The 21,249-nt window shown below is 34.4% G+C and overlaps 2 protein-coding genes across 14 annotated transcripts in view; both read right to left on the reverse strand.

The window, feature by feature from the left end:
• Positions 1 to 1,059: 1,059 nt before the first annotated feature.
• On the reverse strand, positions 1,060 to 3,120 carry LOC122400852 (flap endonuclease 1). Its single transcript, XM_043402563.1, has 5 exons — positions 2,887 to 3,120; positions 2,008 to 2,536; positions 1,628 to 1,945; positions 1,343 to 1,479; positions 1,060 to 1,267 (listed from the first exon to the last, which is right to left on the reverse strand). The coding sequence occupies exons 1-5, from the start codon at positions 2,918 to 2,920 to the stop codon at positions 1,107 to 1,109; spliced, it is 1,179 nt and encodes a 392-aa protein (XP_043258498.1). The 5' UTR covers positions 2,921 to 3,120; the 3' UTR covers positions 1,060 to 1,106.
• Positions 3,121 to 6,469: 3,349 nt separating this feature from the next.
• Positions 6,470 to 21,249, reverse strand: part of LOC122400850 (serine/threonine-protein kinase tousled-like 2) — an 82,638-nt gene continuing 67,858 nt past the window's right edge. For 7 of the 13 annotated variants that reach the window (XM_043402550.1, XM_043402551.1, XM_043402553.1 and 4 more), the window contains 13 exons: positions 13,434 to 13,524; positions 13,065 to 13,327; positions 12,702 to 12,935; positions 11,400 to 11,492; positions 10,730 to 11,191; positions 10,414 to 10,617; positions 10,240 to 10,331; positions 9,955 to 10,102; positions 9,758 to 9,869; positions 9,530 to 9,668; positions 9,289 to 9,400; positions 9,085 to 9,192; positions 6,470 to 8,865 (listed from right to left, as the gene is read on the reverse strand). In XM_043402550.1, the coding sequence (XP_043258485.1) occupies positions 8,650 to 8,865; positions 9,085 to 9,192; positions 9,289 to 9,400; positions 9,530 to 9,668; positions 9,758 to 9,869; positions 9,955 to 10,102; positions 10,240 to 10,331; positions 10,414 to 10,617; positions 10,730 to 11,191; positions 11,400 to 11,492; positions 12,702 to 12,935; positions 13,065 to 13,327; positions 13,434 to 13,524 (2,274 nt within the window). In that variant the 3' untranslated portion in view covers positions 6,470 to 8,649. Of the gene's footprint in view, positions 8,866 to 9,084; positions 9,193 to 9,288; positions 9,401 to 9,529; positions 9,669 to 9,757; positions 9,870 to 9,954; positions 10,103 to 10,239; positions 10,332 to 10,413; positions 10,618 to 10,729; positions 11,192 to 11,399; positions 11,493 to 12,701; positions 12,936 to 13,064; positions 13,328 to 13,433; positions 13,525 to 13,608; positions 14,262 to 14,534; positions 14,710 to 16,220; positions 16,623 to 17,671; positions 17,791 to 21,249 lie in introns of those variants that run through there. The other 6 variants (XM_043402560.1, XM_043402561.1, XM_043402562.1 and 3 more) reach the window with 6 other exon arrangements.

Below are 21,249 nucleotides of genomic sequence, written 5' to 3' on the forward strand. Positions count from 1 at the left end.
CTATTTTAAATTCGCAGCCATTAGCTTGGTGTTACTCACGAAGAAAAATTTTTTTCCATGGGTAACACTGATTATCAGGTCTCACCACGAGAAGGTTACTGTGAGTGAAGAGACGAAAGGAGATAGATGGAAGCCAAGTTCCATCGATCTCTTTTTCACATTCTTATAATCTGGATTACCAAACATAAGAGATAGCAGAAATCGAAATTCCTTCGATCTCCTCGTTTAGTTCTGCAAAGCAAGTGTTTGATAATAGAAAACTAGTAAAAATTGAGGGATACGCGACGCAACACGATATTGCATCGTGCAGAAGATTTTAGTATCGAATCGTCTGCTCGTTGCTAAGTCGATTCTACAGAAAAATGAATGTTTGATAACTTTACCGATTTCAGTAGTTCAGTTGGCTGTAATTTCCACGATCATCGTTTTTTAAAAGAAGAGGTCGTTTGAAAATCACTGGTTTTTTATCAGGTTGGCATTTCAGTTGTGTAACACTATATCTCATTTGTGCTATTATCGGTTGCATTTTGTTGTTATTCTTCTTCCACGAGAAGAAGACACAGCGTGTTTACATCTCCACTCCTGTTACAGTCTACTGACTCACAGGTATTGGTTGAAAACGGTGATGAAGATTGGTGACAACCAATCAGCGGACTGCAGCAAAAGTGAGGATGTAAATACACTGTGCCTTCTTCTCGTGGAAGGACGATACATAGCCATTTTGTCATTTTCGTATCACATGCGACGATACAAATTCAGAAAAGAACAAAACCATAGCACTAATGGAATAGCAGGAATTATAATTGAATTTAGCGACTATCAATTACTTTTATTATTTTTTCTTTGCGTTATGTTACAATTTTTGATATCGAGTGTTTCAATCTATTTTTACTAAAAATTACGAATCACAAGATTTTAATATTTTGTTTTATCACCCTCTACAATTTCAACTAAACATAATATTTATTATTACTAAGTCTATAATACAGTTATCAAAAACTCAAACGTGTATGTAAATTTATTTTAATAAATAGTATTGAACATTTAATGCAATTCATCATTTTATTGTAACATACATAAATATCATTGTATAACAAAACAGTAATTTATGCATTCAGTTTTACATAAACCTTAGGTTTTGAAAAAACCTTGATACCTTCCTCTAATTTATTTAGTTGTTTCTCTATTTCTGTTTTCCGTTGTTGTGCCCTAAGTGTATCTGACTTTATAGGCATCATATTTAGTTCATTCACATAATCTTGATAATCTGTAATGTTAACACAGAAGTTGTAATAGATGATGAATAAAAGACATTAATGTAAAGGTTTTTTTAATTGCATACTTTTCTTCAATATGTGCAATGTTTCTTTGCGTTCTTGGTCAGGTAATTGAACGTGACCATTAGGACAATCAGGATCTAATACCTCTTCTTTGGCTTTTTGTTCTTTTTCTTGAGCTTCCTTTCTGTTTTTAAGATATCTAATGAACCAAAAATTTTTTAATATTAAAATAGTGTATTATTAATTATTAGCAATTATTTTACAATATTAAAGCATGATGGAAAATTTTAAATAAAAATCACGTTAAGAAATCTGGAAAATTTATAATATTTCCTTTAATAACATACTTAGGAACAACACCCTTGCGATAATTGTTTGGTGGGATATTACTATTATTATTATTATTATTATTTAACCGAGTGGTTACTTTACTAGCTACAGAAATATGTTTCTTGTTTAATTTTGTAACATCTAGTTCTCCTTTAGACGAAAATAACTCGGAACTTCTTAAATTAGTTTTATTCTGTATATTTTTATGAAGATCTTTAACATCCCCTTGATCTAAAGGTGTGTTTGTTGCATCTCTTAGGGCTTTATCATTCAATTGATTTGGTTCGTTTTTATTTTTTGAATCATAATTGTTTAAACATTTCTTTGAAGGATATCTGTAAAAAAAAATTATATTAACAAAAAAATATAAAACAGTACAATTATACTTATTTTGTACCTTATCATTCCTTCAGAATATAAATTATCCATTTCCTTTGTATCCAGTGTTTGGATACCTTGACTTCTGAATTTTGTTTGAATTTTTGTATCATCATCAACGTGTTTACTTGATTCGCATGAAAGATTAGGATCTGATAAAACTTTCTCGTGTAATCTCTCTACAGATTTATGCAAGCTCTTACACTCCTTCTTTTTTTGCTTAACCGGTGAATTATTATTACTTGTTGAATGTAGCATATTTTTTGCGCTAACAGTAGTTTTGTTCAACATTGATGAATTGGATTTTTTACACAACTTTTGTTTCTGTTCTATTTTGTTATTTACAATTACATTATTGCCTTTATATTTCTTTACTTGAAGATTCGAATTCATTTTCGATTGAACATTTTGATATTTATTACCAATGCTTTTGTGTTCATGCAATCGTAACTTTTGTATTTCATCTATTTCTTTATTTGTATAACATTGTTCTATACGACGAACATTCTTCACATTCTCATGAATAAAATCTTTTCGTTTTATTGGTTCTAAGAAAAACATAACAATTATTAAAACAATATTAAACAACTGTACATACTTGGTGTTTCACCATAATTTAATGGAAATTTTATCAATGATCATCAAAGCTCTTTATAGAAAACATTTTGTTACAAATTGTCACTCTATAAAAAATGTTTTTCAGACTTTAAAGTAATTGTTTCAAAATCATGTAACTTAAGCAACCTACACAGTCTTATAGGAAAAAGTAGAAAACACGCAAAAAAAGATTCCCTCTTTGGAAATGCAATCCGATGGTAAACATATTACTTTTTAAATATATTCAGTCTTGATTATAATGTTAGTATACAAATTTACAAATGACATAATTATGACTTACTTGGATCAGGAAAAACACCTTTTAACGTTGTCATATTTACAAAACAAAATGATTCGATATTTTCGTCTATGAATTATTTACTACTTTTACTGTTAATTTATAAAATAAAAGCGTAATTTACATTTCGATTTCAACGTTAATCAAAATTATTACGTTAAATGACAACATTTCTAACTGGACAATTTTTAACGTATAATTTCAATTTTCTTGCGATCATCGTTACCAAACAAACAATGTTGTTTATAAACCGACATTCATACAACAGACTATAGTATTGACAGATAAAAGATAACTATCGGTTGATAGGTATCTTTTCCAGTTTTCACAAATGGTTTTGTAGCGCCTTCAGTGACATGTTTCGGAGTTAAATAATAGAGGGTTGTTGCGTGCAAGCGTCGGAAAAGGAGCATGAAAACTGTTATAACATAGGCATAGGTTCTTGAAACAATTATGAAGAATACATTTCAGAATACATCGGTTTAAATTCAAACTTTTGCATCCGTTCTATTACTGTTATTTTTTAGATTCTATACAGGTTCTGAAATAGTTCTGCATGTATCGTCCTTCCACGAGAAGAAGACACAGCGTGTTTACATCCCCACTCTTGCTGCAGTCCGCTGATTGGCTGTCACCGATCTTTGTCATCGTTTTCGACCAATACCTGTGAGTCAGCGGACTGCAACAGAAGTGGGGATGTACACACGCTGTGCCTTCTTCTCGTGGAAGCACGGTAGGTCGTAGGTGTATAGTGTAAATATTTGTCGTCTACGTTTACCGTTTTCGGCGGTCAGATCAGATTTCGCTAATTTTTTCAAGATACACATAAATTAAAGCTAATAAGTTTCTACGATCGCTAATAAAACTATATAAAACAATTACCTTGTAACTTCACAATTTTGCCCCACTGGCTGAGATATTTATAATTATGAAGAAGAGAGGAAACGACTTCTTTGCAAGCAAAAGTAAAAACAAGATACTGACGGAAGTGTTACTACAGTAGCATTTTAGTTATAAATGTAAGAAAATGTGTTTTTTTTTAGATTATATAAGCATCATAGAAAATAATAGCAATCGTAATACAATGATTGATCAAGTTTTTCGTTTAATATTTGAATGACAGTGACCAGTATAAACACTTTATGAATTTTTGATGTAGAAACAAAACTACGCTATTATTGTTGCATACCTTGTATTCTGTGCGTACCTAACCTAATTTTTCGTATTAGGCAAAATTTATTCTCGAATAATGAATAAAAATGTTAGATTCGCTCGTAACTAGCTTTTGTCAACGACTTTGCTCATCTGAATATTGGTTTAAAAAATTCGTTAGATTCTAATTTATAATCGAATTTATAAATAAAACGTAGATAGTTTACGAATCAATCTAAAATTTATACTTGGTTTTCGTGAATAAAATTTGTTTATTTTGTATTTTAAGTAAAATAATTTAGAGTGGCAATAGTTGGGTAGGCGGCAGTAAATGGGTTCTTTGCTCTAGTTCTCTGCCAGCATGACACTCATAATTACGTGGGTTTTTTCTTTTCATTACTTTTTATATTAAATGGACAATACAGTAACTATGCATAGAAATCGTTTATACAGCTTAATATTTATTTAACTTTGTTTGAAACTATCGTTGGGCGAGCCGAAACAAATATACAGTAATTCCAGCTATAGCGGATACATCTAACTTTATTGATGTATTTATACGAGTATTTACATTTGCTTATAGAGACTTATTTTAAAAAATATAACAAATCCATTTGAGAAAAGAAATTTTAGTTTTGTATACTTAAAATGTTGCGTGCATATAACAGTTTTGAAAGGGTACTAATTGTTTTCAGACCAATGACATAACTATAAAATATGTTTCCTGATGTATATGCTAATAAAGTTTATACATATAGCATTGCCCACTTCTTTCCTGATAGTACATACTTTGTAATCGCTTCGTGGTTATTTCGTTTAATCTACTTCTTAGTACTTTTCTAATTGTATATTTCCTCGTACCGATTGAGGATGTTATTGATCAATCGGGCGAGGATAATATACAAAGTAGATTTGTCTTTAATTGGCTTCGAGATGATCGGAATGCATTCTAAAATTTTCGCGTATTATTACATCTCCGGTGTTTCCTGCCGGCAAAGCATTGAATTGCATTACGTATATTCTTTAAAGATTCAATCATGATTTTAATTCGTTAAATACATTTCACTTATTTTTTTTTTTTTTTTTTGCTTTATATCTCGAACTTATATTTTGTAACGAAACATAAATTACCGTTTATCCACATATATTTGTTGGAAACATCTTTCAGTATCTTTTATAAATAATGTATCTTGAATATACGAGGTACTTACCGCAACGTGTGAAAATAATTGTATCAATTAACCACGGTCGATTCTTTCGTTCAATACTGAAGTAAAATAAAGGAAAAAGAAAATAATACTGCAAAGAATTCAGCACAGTCGATATTTTCTTATCATCGAATATTACAATGTAATTTTCTGACTTGTTTCTAAGATTTTTATCAAAAACTTAAAAGTTTCACATGACATTAAATGTATTAAATACACGTCCAATTATATCAGTTTTACGTAGGTCTATGTTTGTGTATGTATATGAATTTTTTTTTTCGTGTACGAGCATCAAGTTTACATGCATAAGCACAACAAACATACGTTGCTATGTATGTATTATATACATGGTATGAAAATGAAACACATTTCGTTTTCTTACATATCCACTTCAAATAAAACACATATTTGATCCGTAAGAAATATTTCTGGAGACTAGAGAAACTTTTTCATTAATAAAGTTTATTCTATAGTTTGTAACTTCGATTTTTTAAGCAACAAATTGAAAACAATTTTTTCGTTGTTTATATAAAGAATACTTCTTTTCTTGGCCATAAGAATATTCAAATGTAGTTCGTTAAGGATGACGTTTATAAATTGTACACTTTATATCTACGGTTTTACCTTGAAACCGTTTCTCTTAAAAGAAAGTACATATATACATATAATATTGTAGGGAAAATATACACCGTTATACGTAATTTATATTTAATTAATAAGTTTACTAACTTTAAATTATACACAAATACGTAAATTTATTGCTATAACGTTTCATACACCATCCTCGACGCAATTCCTGTTGTTTATGAGGAAGATCGTGACTATGCTGACACGCAGGGGCAATAAAAAAGATTTACTGTTTGTTCAAAGTGCAACATCTTAATTCTTAGAATGACTTCTTTTTTTTTTTAATATCCATAACAATATTCCAAACCCTAACGTGCATAATTATAAGAGCACGTAGAGTTGAAAATACCATTATGGAATCCTTTTTGGCCTATCTAAGAATCCATACTTTTCGAGGAATTTATTTCACCGGACAATTATCAGAATTCTTGTGCAATGAATTTTCTTGTGAAAAAATCTCACTCTTTGGATAAAAATTTGTTTTCGATATATGCATTTGATAATTTTATTAATGATACGTTTTCAAGGAATTTTCATTATATACAAATGCAATATTGTTTGTATCACAAAACATACAAACATTGCTTGGTGTAGATTCGTTTACCATTACAAATCTCAGATGCGACTTTATGTAATAAATGCTCAATAAATGATTTTTTTCATTCTTTTATCTTTCCTTTCCTTACTGAATGATTTTTAATGCTCTAACTTCTTTCCTGTCATCGTGGAAAAACAATACTCTTTTTAAATAAAAGAAGTATTTCTTTTTTGTAAATTCTACTGGCCAAAGTATACTTACTTTTTATGCCCAGAAGTAGTATGCACAATTGTCATTTTTAACTACGGATAAGATATTCGTCAACGCTATAAAACTAATCGGAATAACTTTCGGTTGTTATTCTAAAGTAAAATTTCTGAAGAAATTGGAAACTTTTTGTTCGACTGTAATTGAATTTTAGAATATACAAAAAAAAAAGGCGATTATATATAATACGTCTAAAAATGTTAATTGTTTGATTTTGATAATTATGCATACACGTCTTTGGAAAAAAATTAAATGAATTCACTCATCTTCTGACCAATGAATTCACTCAGTCTCTTTCAATTTAGTTTACAAAAAGTATTTCCTCGCAGGGGGTTTGAAAAGTATACGTTTCTTTCTTTTTTTTTTGTTTTGCAACGTCGATAAATTAAAAAAAAATCGTAAGAGAAGTAGGAGAGGGAAGCGGGAACGGTTGGCTTTTAAAATAGAAGCGATGGATCTAGTAGTAGACTCTGTTCAGACTTGTAATGTATTCTCCTCTGACCATACTTTGCCAATCACGTTGGTACTGAATCGTCAATACCGTGCCCACATTGTACCAACAACTTACAACATTTTAACAACTCTCTGTTACTCCCAAAAGCTGCAGTATGTCGACAGATGCGACTATAATACAAAGCAAGGGCACTTGATAAAATAACTTAGTCTTCTATTTCATAATTATCTATATGTAACGTACATATATAAAACAAATTATGAATAAAGAAATGATAATCAGGTCGGTACAGTATTATGATTTTTTACCTTAAAATTTTTTTAACGCCTGATTATACAAATAGATATATATCACGAAAATGTAAGATCATAGTTAACGCGCCGAAGTCCACTCTCGAAAAAGAAAATAAAGGAGCCACTCGATTAGGAAATTCCGGATTAAAAATGTACATGTGCATGGGGCATATAATAAGCGGTGGACTACGATTCTATACGTTTCTCTTTCATTTGGGAGCATCGTGATTCGTTTATGTTTTTTTTTTTTTATATTCAAACCTTAGATCAATCAATCCAGTATAGATAAAGCCCACTCGTTTCAGAATAGGAACAACCAACCAAATCTCCTCGTGTATGTTAATCGTTATTAGTCATGATATCAGTAATAATGTTAATATTTGAATAAAGTAACATGATGCGCAGTCAAATATTCATGGAATACTTGGCTGCACGGAGGTCATGCGAGGATCCACCACAGTTATCTTCCCACTGTCAATGCTGTCCTGTTCTTTACACCATATATATATATTATATCGGATTTATTAGTATATATATATATATAGTATAAATATATACACGCACGCTAGTTTTAACAATCTTTCGTCACATTCATTCATACATACATAACTTCAGAAGAGAGGAACGTCTCCGCGAAAGCAAAGTCCCTCTAACTGCTTTGACGTGCTTTGCCTCGGATATTTTAGCTTTCCGTTGCTTGTTATTCACCGAGTAATTCACTTCCAATGATTCCCGTTGCCGCACTCCTTTGTTTCCTTTTCTTCTTAATTTGAACTTCACTTTAATTCACAATGACTTATCACATGTTTTTTTTTTCTGTTTCTCTTTAAACACTATTATCAAGTCAGCTCACTGTTTGATACAAGGAACGATAATACAATTGAATATTTACGAACACAACATTTTTGTCATGCTGAATAATGTAGCTTGTCTTGTAGAAAGACGCAAGCTCCTGGACTTGCGGCGACCAGTCTCGCATCTCTCGCAATGTTTTATATAGTCGGCCTGTAAGTATAGTTGTAGAGATGGTGGAGGTGGTAGTGATAGTGGTAGTGGAGTGGTAGTGGTTATCGTGGTATTGGTGATGGTGATACTATCCGGGTTTTTTTTTTACTATTTACAGTTCGTTATAGCAATCGCTATTTTTTCCTACAATGAGATGGTGTTCAGTGTTCAGGATTTGGCATGTATTAGCATATCAAAGATTTTGTCTTTAGTTTCTTTCCACTACGAACTGCTTGACGCGTTCATACCACTAAACATGCCAATACTATACGAGGATTGTTGCTGCTGTTGTTGTATCTGTTGTTGTTGCTGCTGCTGTTGATTATTCGCTTGACGGCCATGCTTTGGCACTGGAGGTTGAAGATATTCGTGTCTAGCTAATGTCAATACATCTATACGTTCTTCTTTTCTATATACTAGGCAACTTCTTATGAAACTCTGAAAGGAAAAATATTGTAACGTGTCAATAGCATCTTTCCAATCTTCCGAGTTAATTCAAGGTTTCGTTTTATTATTTAACCCATTCGGTATCGACGGTGACTATAGTCGCTATTCGGATATCGTTCGTAGCAGCCGAACACGCTCGAGTGCCATAGCAAACACAATTGAACCATTCCGTACCGAAAAGGTTAAGTAAGCTTAAATTAAAATAAATACCTTTGCTTCGTTGCTAACAGTCGGTTTATTTGCAAATTGAACTTCAGTAGCTTTCAGAATTGTATTTTCTTCTAAAATTGTAGCTTGAGATTGATTATGTCCAAAAGGCTGAAAGTATATAATTCTTGGTAGTTCAAAATTTGTAAATTTATATCGCATGTAAATAATAAAATATTTAAACAAAATTACAGTAATCAATCATACCTTTTTACCATATAGACATTGGTAAAATATAACACCCACGCTCCAAACATCAACTTTTGATGATATTTTGGGAGGATTTTTACCAATCATGAAACACTCCGGCGGAAGATACCTATAAATCATGTAAAATATATATACTTTTTTTCTTTCTAATGTTATTATTGACGAATTCAAATATAGAGAAATATAACTGCGTCCTAAGCTAGAAATCACATTTTTCGCATGGTATAAACATACATACCAATAGGTACCAGCTCCTTGAGACGTTAAATCCATTCCATGATCTGGATTGTAGTTTTCTTCGTCCATTACTTTACTTAATCCGAAGTCTGTAATTTTTATTTCTCCACAGACATTACCTTCAGTTAATAATATATTACCTGTCAAGTTATAATATTAGTAGCACAATATGCAAAACCGAATAAAGTTAGTAAATAATTAAATCTATTTATATACAAAAGAAATTTACCTGGTTTTAAATCATAATGTATGACTGGGGGTTTTATTTCATTGAGGTACTTTAATGCAGACACAACTTGCATAACAATAGATCGTGCTTCTCTTTCAGGTATAGTTTTATGCTAAAAATGAAGAATGTTTAATAAAACATTTCTGCAGTATGTATATTAATATGTATATATATTAAAACTACATCAGTATACGTACCTGCTTGAGATAAAAATCTAAATCATGACCATCACAATATTCCAAGACAGTACAAAAGGAATTGGCATCAATTTCAAACACATCGTACAACTTCACAACACGAGGATGATCAAGAGCTTTATGAATATTATATTCTCGTAACGCATGTCTGTGTAAAAATGTTCGAGATAATCTATTAGAAATACACTATTATATGAATAAAATTTAGTGTAACGTTATGTAAACATAGCACGAATAAATAGTATTTTAAATATAATTCCGTTATATCACACTTAAAATACTTACTTAATATAATTAGCTTTCTTATCCTCTTTCCAGTCTTTATTCAGTTGATGAACTTTACAAGCGACATATCGTTGCTCTTTTAAGTCAAATGCCTATAAACACGAATTACTTTGATAGTACTTAAATAAATATCTGTAATCGCGAAATATAATTTTAAAAATATAATCGCCGTACCTTATGCACTTCACTGAAGCCACCTTTCCCTAATAACATTAGTAGAAGGTAACGTTCATTCAATACAGGATGAGAGTTGAATCTTGATTGGTCCTCATTATGAATACGTTTCAACTCTCTGATGTGCAAATTTCGTTCTCTTTCGAGTTTTTCCATTTCTAGTTGCAGATCTGCATCTTCTTTTTTCAACGCACTTTGTCTTAACTAAAAATTTAACACACACAAATGCACTTAACAATGATATAAGCGGGATAAAAGAATCTCACAGTCATTGGTAAGTTCGTAAAACGCGCGGAGGAATAGAAAAATTTATTACCTTGAGTATTTCGTCAGCTTCATAATACTCCTGCCATGTATAAGATCCAGGTACTGCATCTGGTTTCAAAAACGTAGCTTCTGTGCCATTATGCAAGGAAGGTTGTGGCTGACTACGTTTTCTACCAGTTTCACTATTTGATGGCCTCTTTTTTAATAGCAGTTTTTTTTGTTTGTCAATTTCTTCTCGTTCAGTCGCAATTTCTTCTTGTCGTCGTGCTAATTCTTGAAACGCATAACCATCTGTCCAGTTTTCTTGAAATGTTGCGCCCACCCTCTGAGTCACAAATTGACCCAATCTCAGTCTATTTTGCATACATTTTTGCCTAGCCTCCTTTTTTTCTATGTTTGATTTTTCTTTCAGTAATTTCTTTACAACGTCTATACATTTATTTATATGGGATTTGTGCTGCTCAATCAGTTTCTGTTGATTAGCCATTTGATGCCTAAGTTCGTCTGTCGTCTGTAAACAAAGTATAAATATTCGTATTAATTTAAGATATAACGAACTTTACTACATTATACATAAATGATTAATAGAGTTACATTCTAATAAAGAACTATTTAACGATAGTTTTAAATCTTTCTAAAATTTGTTCCTTCTTCATTATTTATTGCTAGCATAAAATTGAAAATTCTAAGAAAGTATTCATTTTATATAATATACTTACTCTATTTAATTCATCAATTTTGTTGTTACGTAATTCTAAATCTGAAGAGGCTTGAGTTTCGAATTCTTGTATCCTCTGGCAAGTAAGTTCTGTCTGGAATGCAATTAATATATTTTATAATAAATATAAGCAAGCTACTGTAACATCTGATACATTTGTCAGCATAGTTCATAAATACGAGATACCTTGCTGCACCCAAATAAAGGTAACGCGAATATTAAATGTTCTTATTTGTTACGATATATCGGCAATTTCATAAAGAAAACTGAACAATATTCTAACGTTTAGTATATGTTTTTAATGAAGTCAATACTACATGTGATTCAATTATAACAGCCTGACTCATTGGTTATCAAAAGTAAAATTACAGGATAAAACCCAAATATATTGATAGAACAGAACTGTCACACAGGCAGCAAGGAAAACACCAAAAATGTATGCAGGGCTCAAGGTATGCATGTAAATATGAAAAAACAGTAGAACATTCTGTATTTTACATTTTTTTTCCCCCAGAATAGGTAATATTTCATACATTAACTAACAGTTTGCAATTTACTCGTATTTGTAATGAAATCTAATTATAATTAAATACAATAACAACAAACATGCACACCTGTTTTTATTTTGGCAATTAAAATGAACATAAAATTAAAGAACTTTCATAACTTAAAGGCAAAACAAAAATTTTGGACTAAGAAGTGATATTACAAGGTAGCCTGCACTCCTATGATAACAAATGGATACAGTGCTACAGTCCAGTCAGAAGTTAGCTCAGATTACTGCAAACATCTGACAAGAAATGCCCATTATAGATTATTTTAGAAAATTAAATATATAAAACCGATGTGGCATTTACTTTTTAAATAAAAACTGAAGTATCCTAGTAATAAATAATAAAGTAAGTATATAATATTTATAAACTATGAAATTTCACTATGTAATTCAGATTTCCAGTGATAAGGTATTACAAAGAATTACCATTTATCTTGTTTAAACAATGAAAAATTCATTTTAAACATTTGTATCATTGAAGCATATAATTATTTCTATATAAATGTCATGAATATATTGCTTCCATCATAACTCGATTGCTCAATAAATGGTTAGGGAAGAATTAAATTTTCAATTCAGTTCAATTTAATTATGAATGTAACTCTTATGGTACCTTTTCATGGAGATATTAATACATAATTTAAAATAATCAATTTTATACAAGTGAAATTACAAAATTCAATTTGTAAACTGAATTTTTGTAGGTTGTTTCTTATAAAATGCTTGCAGGAATTACCAAATTTTGCTTACATTTGGGGTGTTAGTCTTCGCTTGCCTGACCTGGCTTGTCCTACTGAGGTTGGTAGGCCTTACCTGCACCTGCTTGCTGACCATCGAGCCTGCAGGTTGTGTCGAGGCTGGTGGAGGAGGAGGTGGAGGTTGAGGATGAGGTCTTGGTGGCTGCATCAGTGAAGAAAATTCTGCCACTGAAGAATTGGGTGTTGTTACTTGCGGTGAAAGGAGTTGTTGAGGCGATGGTGGATACTGTCAAAAAATAATTTGATAAAAGATCAGACAGAATATAGAGGAAAAAGTTAGAAAAGACATTGAGTTGTAATTATATCATGGGAAATACGTTTGAGGGATGCAAAAGTTTGTATATATTATATTTACCATAGGATAACCCTGTTGAGGAGAAGGGCTTTTAGCACCACCGTGTCGGATGGGACTATTGCCCAAATGATGCTTTGGAAAATACTCATTGATCTTTTTATTTTCAAGGGCAGCAACGGATCTAGAACCCTTACTTCCTATAGGTCCCCCTGTAACTCCTCCACCTCCATCATCTGCTTTTCGCTTTCTTTTTCTTTCCGAAGGAGTTCTTGGTACCTTTTCCGGAGTATTCGGGTCTACCTCCTTATCACTATGCGATGAGCCTATCACAATTATTGCAGTTGTAAGAGAAAAGATTTAACAATTTGCAAAGTATTTATTTAAATGACATTTATTTTATCCGAATACAGTGACGATACGGTAACTTACCAGTGCTCATGTTCGAATCTTGACTATGAACCGACTGACCAGAGTTTACAGTTGATTGGGGTGCCATCTGAATTTGTGACCCAGCAGACATCTGAAATTAAGAAATACTGATAAAAAAAATTAACGTTTAACATATTTCTTCATGAAGAAATATTGCAACAAAATACGAACAAACCATTACAGTACTAACGGAATTAGGCAAATACTGCTCAAAACACCGTAACGAAGAGCAAAGATCATATTATGTACACTTTATTTTGTACGATTACCGATATTGAAAAACAGTATACGCTTGTTTAGAGAAACAACATGGAGAAAAGTATCGTATCGCGAATCAAGATTCGATACTTGCAGAAGAGGTTACACTTCGAAAATCGTACCGGCGTATAAGATATTGGCCAACAAATATCGCATGTTATTAAAAGATACGATTTACTGCAGGAAGAAACTTAAAAGGATAGAGAAAGACTAACAAGGAAAACAGAGGAGAGAAGACGAATAAAGTGCGAGTGAGAAAGAAATAGGTTTAATAAGAAATGAAAAAAGAAAGAGTGAGAGTGGAAGACAGTACAAGAGAGAATAAGAGAGGGGAGGGAGGGAGGGAGAGAGAGAGATAGAGAGAGAGAGAAGTGACACCTTCCAGGATAGCCTATGGCGGAGCCCCATAGTCGTATTTGCTACTTGGATTAATAGACAGTATGTCAACCATAGACACAGTTTCGCGCACAATTTGTACGTAAATGTCAATAGCACCGCATGAACAAAATGTGCGATATATGTTTAGAGCTAGAGGAATCACGACAAAATGGAGGACCCTAGCAGAGGGGGGCGGCGAAGGGCAGAGAGTTTACGGGGCTAGAGAAGAGGGAAGAAGGAAGGCGACGGAAAACGGAGAGGGGGGTGGATGTAGAGAAGCAGAGAGAATGAGAGATAGAGAAGGGGGGTAGGAGGTAAGAACTCGATGGCAGAGGAGTGGTTGGATCGGGAACCACGGACGCATACCGCAAGGGGGCAGTTTTACTCACTGCTTCACTTCTGAACTCTGGTCAGGCCGGCTAGTTAACTGGCTTTCCTATCGTACATACTTTTCTACATACGCACCAAATACAGCCACTAGGCAAGCTGGTTTCGATTAACAGCAACGATAACCGCGATGACACACTACGTCACCAGGTTTGTGACGTCGATACCCCGATAAATTACGCACTCTTATTATTATTATCGGCGGCGTGTCAGCCACGTTTACTCTGCGCGCGGTTAAGAACCCGGATTAATGGTAAGTCCTCATGGACGCGGTCACGCGTTTGCGCGTTTGCCAGGCGGAACGCACACGTTCGAATTCCACGCTCTGTCACTGACGTGCACACGCCGTTTGCGATTAAAACATCGCTACTGCAAAGCACTGCAAATATGGATGAATCGTTTAAAAAATTGCACACCTCGACTCCTTGTCCTTTTTGATGCAACTTCTGTTCTCTGTTTTTAAAACTTCAATCGCGTAATTTATACATTATCGCTATATTCACGTTTGTTTGGATACGTTATTTCTTTTTTCACTTACTATATACTTGCTAAGTTTCAATTAACCTGCAACGTTTGAAAGTAAGACTGTGCTAGTAATCAATACGCGTATCGTTAAAGCGTTTCTATTACAGGAAGTAACTATTTTTATGCTTAATATTTAAGCAAAACACTGTATCCCGAAATGTACAAACATGAATGTAGAAAAATAGAAAGAACGATGCGGCATTTATATTCTATTATTGTTTCACGAAAATTCTAATGTATTATTTGTTCGGCAGATAAAGTAAATTCTTGTAACGTTATATTAAATATTTTCTAATGTTTCGTATTTTAGATTAATGTTAATGCAGTGTCGTATAATTTGAACTAAACAAGAACGGAGTACATGTTGCAATGGACGTTCAAAATTGTTTTACACTTTGATATCTTAGTAAATAGATAGCTTACATAATATTTCTGTGTGCAGTAATCTATATATAATTAAGGTGTTCGCGAAAAATATGAATGTAAGTACACTTTATCACGTACAACGGTAAAATGTTACGATACCATCTAAACGTTTATCGGAGTCAGAAGGAGAGGAAACGGAAGTAAACACAATGTTTATAAGAGTATCAATATTAAACTATATGGGCAATTTTAAAATTATATCAGAAATCTGCTCAACAACGTAAACGTGATCAATTCCACACGAGAAATGATTCAATCAAACACCGATAGTAATACACACAATGAACATAATCGTTAAATAAGATATCAAATCTGGAGGTTCTTACAATGATAGTAGCACGTGTAAACTATGATTTAACTTGACGTTTGCCGCGCATGTTTATTCTTGTGTGGATAAAGGTATCAAAAAGATCAAGAGATAAGAGGACAGAAAGAAGAAAGCTGAATAAAATATATATAATTTGTATACGATAGATTGGAAAAATATTCATCGTCGTGTACGAATCTGATGTGTTCGCGTATCATCAATTAGAACATAACGATGAATTCTGAAGATAGGATTCATGATATACGGATGTTTCCTATCGCTTGTTCGTATTTTATTTAAACGTGCCAAAAATCCGACAAGGGATAGGAAACTTCCTTATCGATGAATCAATGGCCGTGCCCGGAACTGGGCTAGAGGGCCGGGGAATCGTTCCTCCGGCAGCGATTTGCTTTTAAGACAGTCTTGTCTGTATTTGTGTGCTTACGCGAGTGTGCGTAAGCATTGCTTACAGGGAGGTTACATGCGAAGTGGTGTCATATACGAACCCAGTGAATCGGGACATGCGGATTTTACAGTGCACTCCTCTAACCCTGACGATCTGGCTCCGGTATGACCATAACCATGGAGTCGTATCGAACGATTTAAACGCCGCACATAAGCTATCTTTTCCGAACGCACACGAAGTTGGCTCACTTCGTGTCTTCCTCGGCAGTGCAGTTCCACTTGTAAAAGTGGCGTGCAGTTAGCTCGCCGGGTAAACAGCAACAGCACCAGCAGCACCGAGTGCCGTCAATGGCCACGATAAACGTCATTACGCGTACGTTTCACGGGCCACAAGCGAGCCAAAAACCCCGGCGTGGACTCGCCTAATCGAAACGGAACTGGAACTGTCCGACCACCGTGCCCCGCTCGCAAACTACTATCTAGCGGAGGTTTCTCTTTCTCCCTTTCTCGCTTACTCTCGCACTCCCTCTTTCCTTTCCTCTCCTCTTCTTTCCTCACCACTCCTATGTACGGCAAATGAGCAACGCGCGAGATTCCGAGATGCGGCAAAAGGTGCAACATCCATCTCCCTGCGACGGCGCTACCGCTCTGCGATCACAACAGACAGAGAAGAAAAGAGAAAGAGAGAAATTGGGAGAGAGCGAGAGAGAAACTAAGGGAGATCGAGAGACCCATGAGAGGAAGCAAAGAGGGGAAGAGGAAGGCAAACAGAGGTTAGTGAGCATGGTGGAGAGGGATGGACAGCGTGTAAGTTGGAAAGAGAGCTGGCTGACTGAGGGAGAGGTTTTACAGGGGGAGGGTCAGGAGGGGCAAAGGGAGAGGAAAAGGGAGCCGGAGGGAGGCATATGAGACATTCCTTCAGTGAACGGGTCGACCGAGTGTGAGTGCAAGCAAGCCGGTAAAATCGATGTGGCGAAGTGTGGCTGTGCCACTACGGAGTGCAAAGGGTGTGTGTATACCCTGTATGTGATCGGTGGTCTGCCCTGTGGCGTTACTTCGTACTGTATGTAATACAACTCGCGGTATTCGTCATTAAATCATGTCAAATGGAACGAAATATACGTCCACGGTGAAACGTTTTCGCGATATTAATAAATTGTATGCGTAGATTTTTAAATATCACTGAAATTACAATACATACGATGTAAAACTGTCGTGTAACACTTTCATTACCTACTATCGCGACACTGTAGATTTTTCGTCTCTATTGCTCGCCCGTGCGTAAAAATCTTACGCATATTATATTTTTCTCTTGTTTTCTTCTTGGCGTTACATATAATTATTCAAAATATTTCGAAAGTTGTTAATCCTCCATGAAATCCTTCACGGTGCGCCATTACGTTCGAAATACCCTTGTCGTTTTGTATAACGTGTTTCAGGAAACATCAAATTCTTGGCGTTGAAGATTTTGATGAAAAAAGATTTCGATAAAGCGTGTAAGTATTTGATAACGAGCCGAATAATTTAATAACATCAATGACAGAGTACATACCCAGTGAAAATATATAAGCCCGTCGCAGTATGTCCGGTGTGAGTCGAAACACTATTTTAATCAGCAGAATCTTGTACCGATTTGCACGATCATGTAAGGCATCGTGTACGTAGGACGGCACCTGTCTCGGAGTCGGACGCAGAGCGCCCTCGCAGTGGTTCCACTAGTTACGCTCCTGCAATATGCCGTGCCGACGCGTGCTTCAGCCTGTGCGAGGGCGTATTGGCGAGATATAGTCCCAGTGGAGGGGATTGAAAGAACCAAGCGTACGTATGAGATGACGGCTCGACAGACGAGCATAACCGGTCGGACGGGAGGGCAGGCGGGAGAGTATGTCAGGTTTAGGTCGAACCGCACAGCGTTTCTCAGTAGTCGCGTTTCTATACTCCGATGGTGCGGTCGTGTCGCTTTCTTCGACGTGTTTCTTGATTTTGTGTATAATTTGCACTTGATTTTCACAATTCGTAACGAACTATGTTTTCGCACGTTAACAGTACCATCGATTGGTCGCAAATCACCGTCATGTCACATTACATTGTAATTCTTGATCGTGGTTAAAGAACGTTCCTGCGAAAAGTCTTCTTATCTCTGACGTTCGCGATCACGTAGAATTTCCCTCTATATTGCGTCGGTTTCTATAATTTTATATTCCGACACATAACTATCGTCTTGTTACGTATTTCTACCGTGTATACGTCACATCGTAATTTAGACTTCTAATTATGTATTCACGAACCACGGCCGGAACTACGAAATAACCGAAACGTCGAGTAAACCACGAAAGTATCTTGCCATCGGAATATTTAATACGTCTTTCACTCTGAATACGACACAGTTGAACGGAGCAACGGAATACTAGTTCTTTATATTGATGCGAGACGGGAAAACGACGGGTGCAACGTTGCAATATTTCGGAAGCTGTGACAACACCGCATCAGCATAGTGTTTTCATCGTTTGATGGGTGGAATAATCGTCGGGTTCGCCGAGATGTGATTCTTTAACTAGTACGTGACGGATGTACATAAATGAATGTTTGTTTGCATATCATTTTTGCAATGGCTTCTATACAATAGTATTCGTGACAAACCGTCGAACATCAGATTTAAACGAACTCGATGTAATTTAGGTAATGTGTTGCTTATTAATTTTTTTTTAGTTTAAAATTTCATTGATTCTGTTTGTAATAAAAATGTTTGAAATTTAACAAGACTAGATATATTGATACAGCCTATCGATAATGTTTGGATGGAGACATAAAGTGATTTTAAACAATTTATATGTACGAAACTCGAATATTATTCTTGATTAAATGTTTCGTCATGCTTGGGGCTAAATATTTATAAAGAAAAATAAATCCCTCGAAAATGATCGTGCGCGCGAATAAGGGATCGTTACGAGTCTACGATGTCCGGCGATTATAAAAATAAATTTAAATTAAATTGAAAAACAAAAAAAGTATATTTGAAAACGAGATCGAGGGAACGTCGAAGCAAGAAACATTTGCGAAGAGAACATGGATACGTGCACGTCGTCTGGCTCCTAGACCTTGCAATGCCATTCGATCGTAGAAAACAGAGCGGCAGTGGCAACAAGAGCCACGGTTGTTTGACGTGACGGCAACATAGCAATGACTATCCCCACTCTTTCGTAGAAGCGGCCACTGTTTTCTCCTCCATACGTTGGCTTAGCCTCCTCCAATGAACTCCCAATAGGTCGCACACTCATTAGCCTAGTCGCGCGCGATTCTCTCCCTCTGCTCTCGTGGTGCCGCTTGCCGCCGGCCGATCAGCTGGTCGGCCACGCGGCGTTGCCTCGTTGCTCGGCCTGCGCTCTGCTCGCCGTTTCGCCACGCGGTTTTCTGTGTACACCGTTTCAGAGAAGGTTAGGTACGTTCCGATATTCCGTGTAAATGGCGTATGCGCACTGCACGTTACAAGGACGAGTTCCCTGATCTTGCCAAGTTGAGACGCCACTCGTAGCACAGTACAATCGTCGTCTAACGTTTCAACTATTTTGCTTTTTTTCTAAAAACATACACCATGCACTGTAACACTGTACACTAGATATTTTTCAAACTAGTATTTCATAAAACCACGCAATACGATTATACATCCGATAAAATATACGATCGTGTAAGTTATCGTTATCAGTTTTAAATCTCTTTGGATTGCTGTTCGCTGATAAATTAAATTTCCAATTTAATATTTATTTCAACAATAAATGCCGTATGGTAATATACCGATTTCAGTTTAGCTTTAGATTTAGTTTAGCTTAAAAACTAGTTTTTTTTACACTTCCAGCATTTCGATAAATGCTTTCTACAACATTGTATAATTTTATTAGGACTATTTTATAGCAACAAGGCTTTAATTCTATGTAAATGCAATGAGCAAAAATGAAGCTGATTATTTTACATACTATTTTATAAATTTTTTTTTTTAAGTTTCTGATAATAGATTTTAAGGTGAATTTAACGATCTACGATTCAAAATTATCGAAGATCATACATTTCCAAAAATAAAAATCTTTTCAAGCTTTTTCTCATTGCTATAATTCACTTTTGACACTTCAAATCCACAGTTAATATATGATGGAATACTGACTGAAACTAACAAGCTAAAAGTTGTTCATAAGCAAAAAGCACCGTGGTTTTTACGTCAGTGATGTCATGAGAAATATTTGTGTTCGCGAGAACATGCTTTTTAACTGAATGATATAATACTTATTTTGACTTGGAAAATTATACGAATAGTTTCGGTTTACGTTCGATTTTCATTGGCTATGAATTTAAGGTAGTAAAACTCGTTCTAAAACATGTAATCAGAATTATTACAACAATTGTACCGTATTATACAAAAAGAATTTGTTGGCCAATATTTATATTTAAAACTAATTTTTGACTAATATTTATATTTGAAATTAATTGTTATGAAGAATTCTCACAACAATCCAACTTCTGTTTATCTTGTTAGAAATAAAACTACAAGTATGTGTTTGTGCATTGAAAGTATCTATTCTAAAAGTTATTTTACAATGATACAGACTAATTTACCGGTGATACTTCAAATGATGTGCACGAAATAAAATGTTGAATGTAAAAATATTTGGATAACTTAACTTCTTGTATCGTTTTAAACCTAAAACTTATTCTGGGTGTAGAAATTTATTTTTTAGGTGGTCACATGTATGTATTCAGCTATTAAATACATGTAGGTATAATCGTGCGTTACGCAAAAAGTGTTTCTTTCATGTAGCCGACAGTGGAAGATCAATGGCAACAGTCTTTTCTTTAAAACCGATTTGTTGAGGCACACATCAATCTCCAACAGTGACCTTGTATATGTAACCATGAGCAGAGCGAACTGTTTTATTTTTATTGTTTCAAATTATCTTCATCTTCCGATTTACACAAATATTTACTTATAATTCGGGATTTTATTCGGACTCGTATTATCCAATAATTCTACTGTGGGCCAAGGCCGTTCTTCCATTTAAGCGACGCGATTGAAAAATTGCGTTAATATTTTAAAATAATTTTAACTTCGAGGATAGCCACATTCGTATCGATTATGAATCA

The sequence above is a fragment of the Colletes gigas genome, unplaced genomic scaffold (assembly GCF_013123115.1).
Source record: "Colletes gigas isolate AHSC1104 unplaced genomic scaffold, ASM1312311v1 Colletes_gigas_Sc00020, whole genome shotgun sequence".
In the NCBI taxonomy this organism is placed as follows: Eukaryota; Metazoa; Arthropoda; class Insecta; order Hymenoptera; family Colletidae; genus Colletes; species Colletes gigas.

Coding starts and splice junctions, on each gene's coding strand:
- LOC122400852 (XM_043402563.1), bottom strand. CDS start 2,920: ATGACAACGTTAAAAGGTGTTTTTCCTGATCCAA. Junction 2,537..2,886: donor AGGTGTTTTTCCTGATCCAA/GTAAGTCATAAT, acceptor TGTTTTTCTTAG/AACCAATAAAACGAAAAGAT. Junction 1,946..2,007: donor TATTCTGAAGGAATGATAAG/GTACAAAATAAG, acceptor TTTTTTTTACAG/ATATCCTTCAAAGAAATGTT.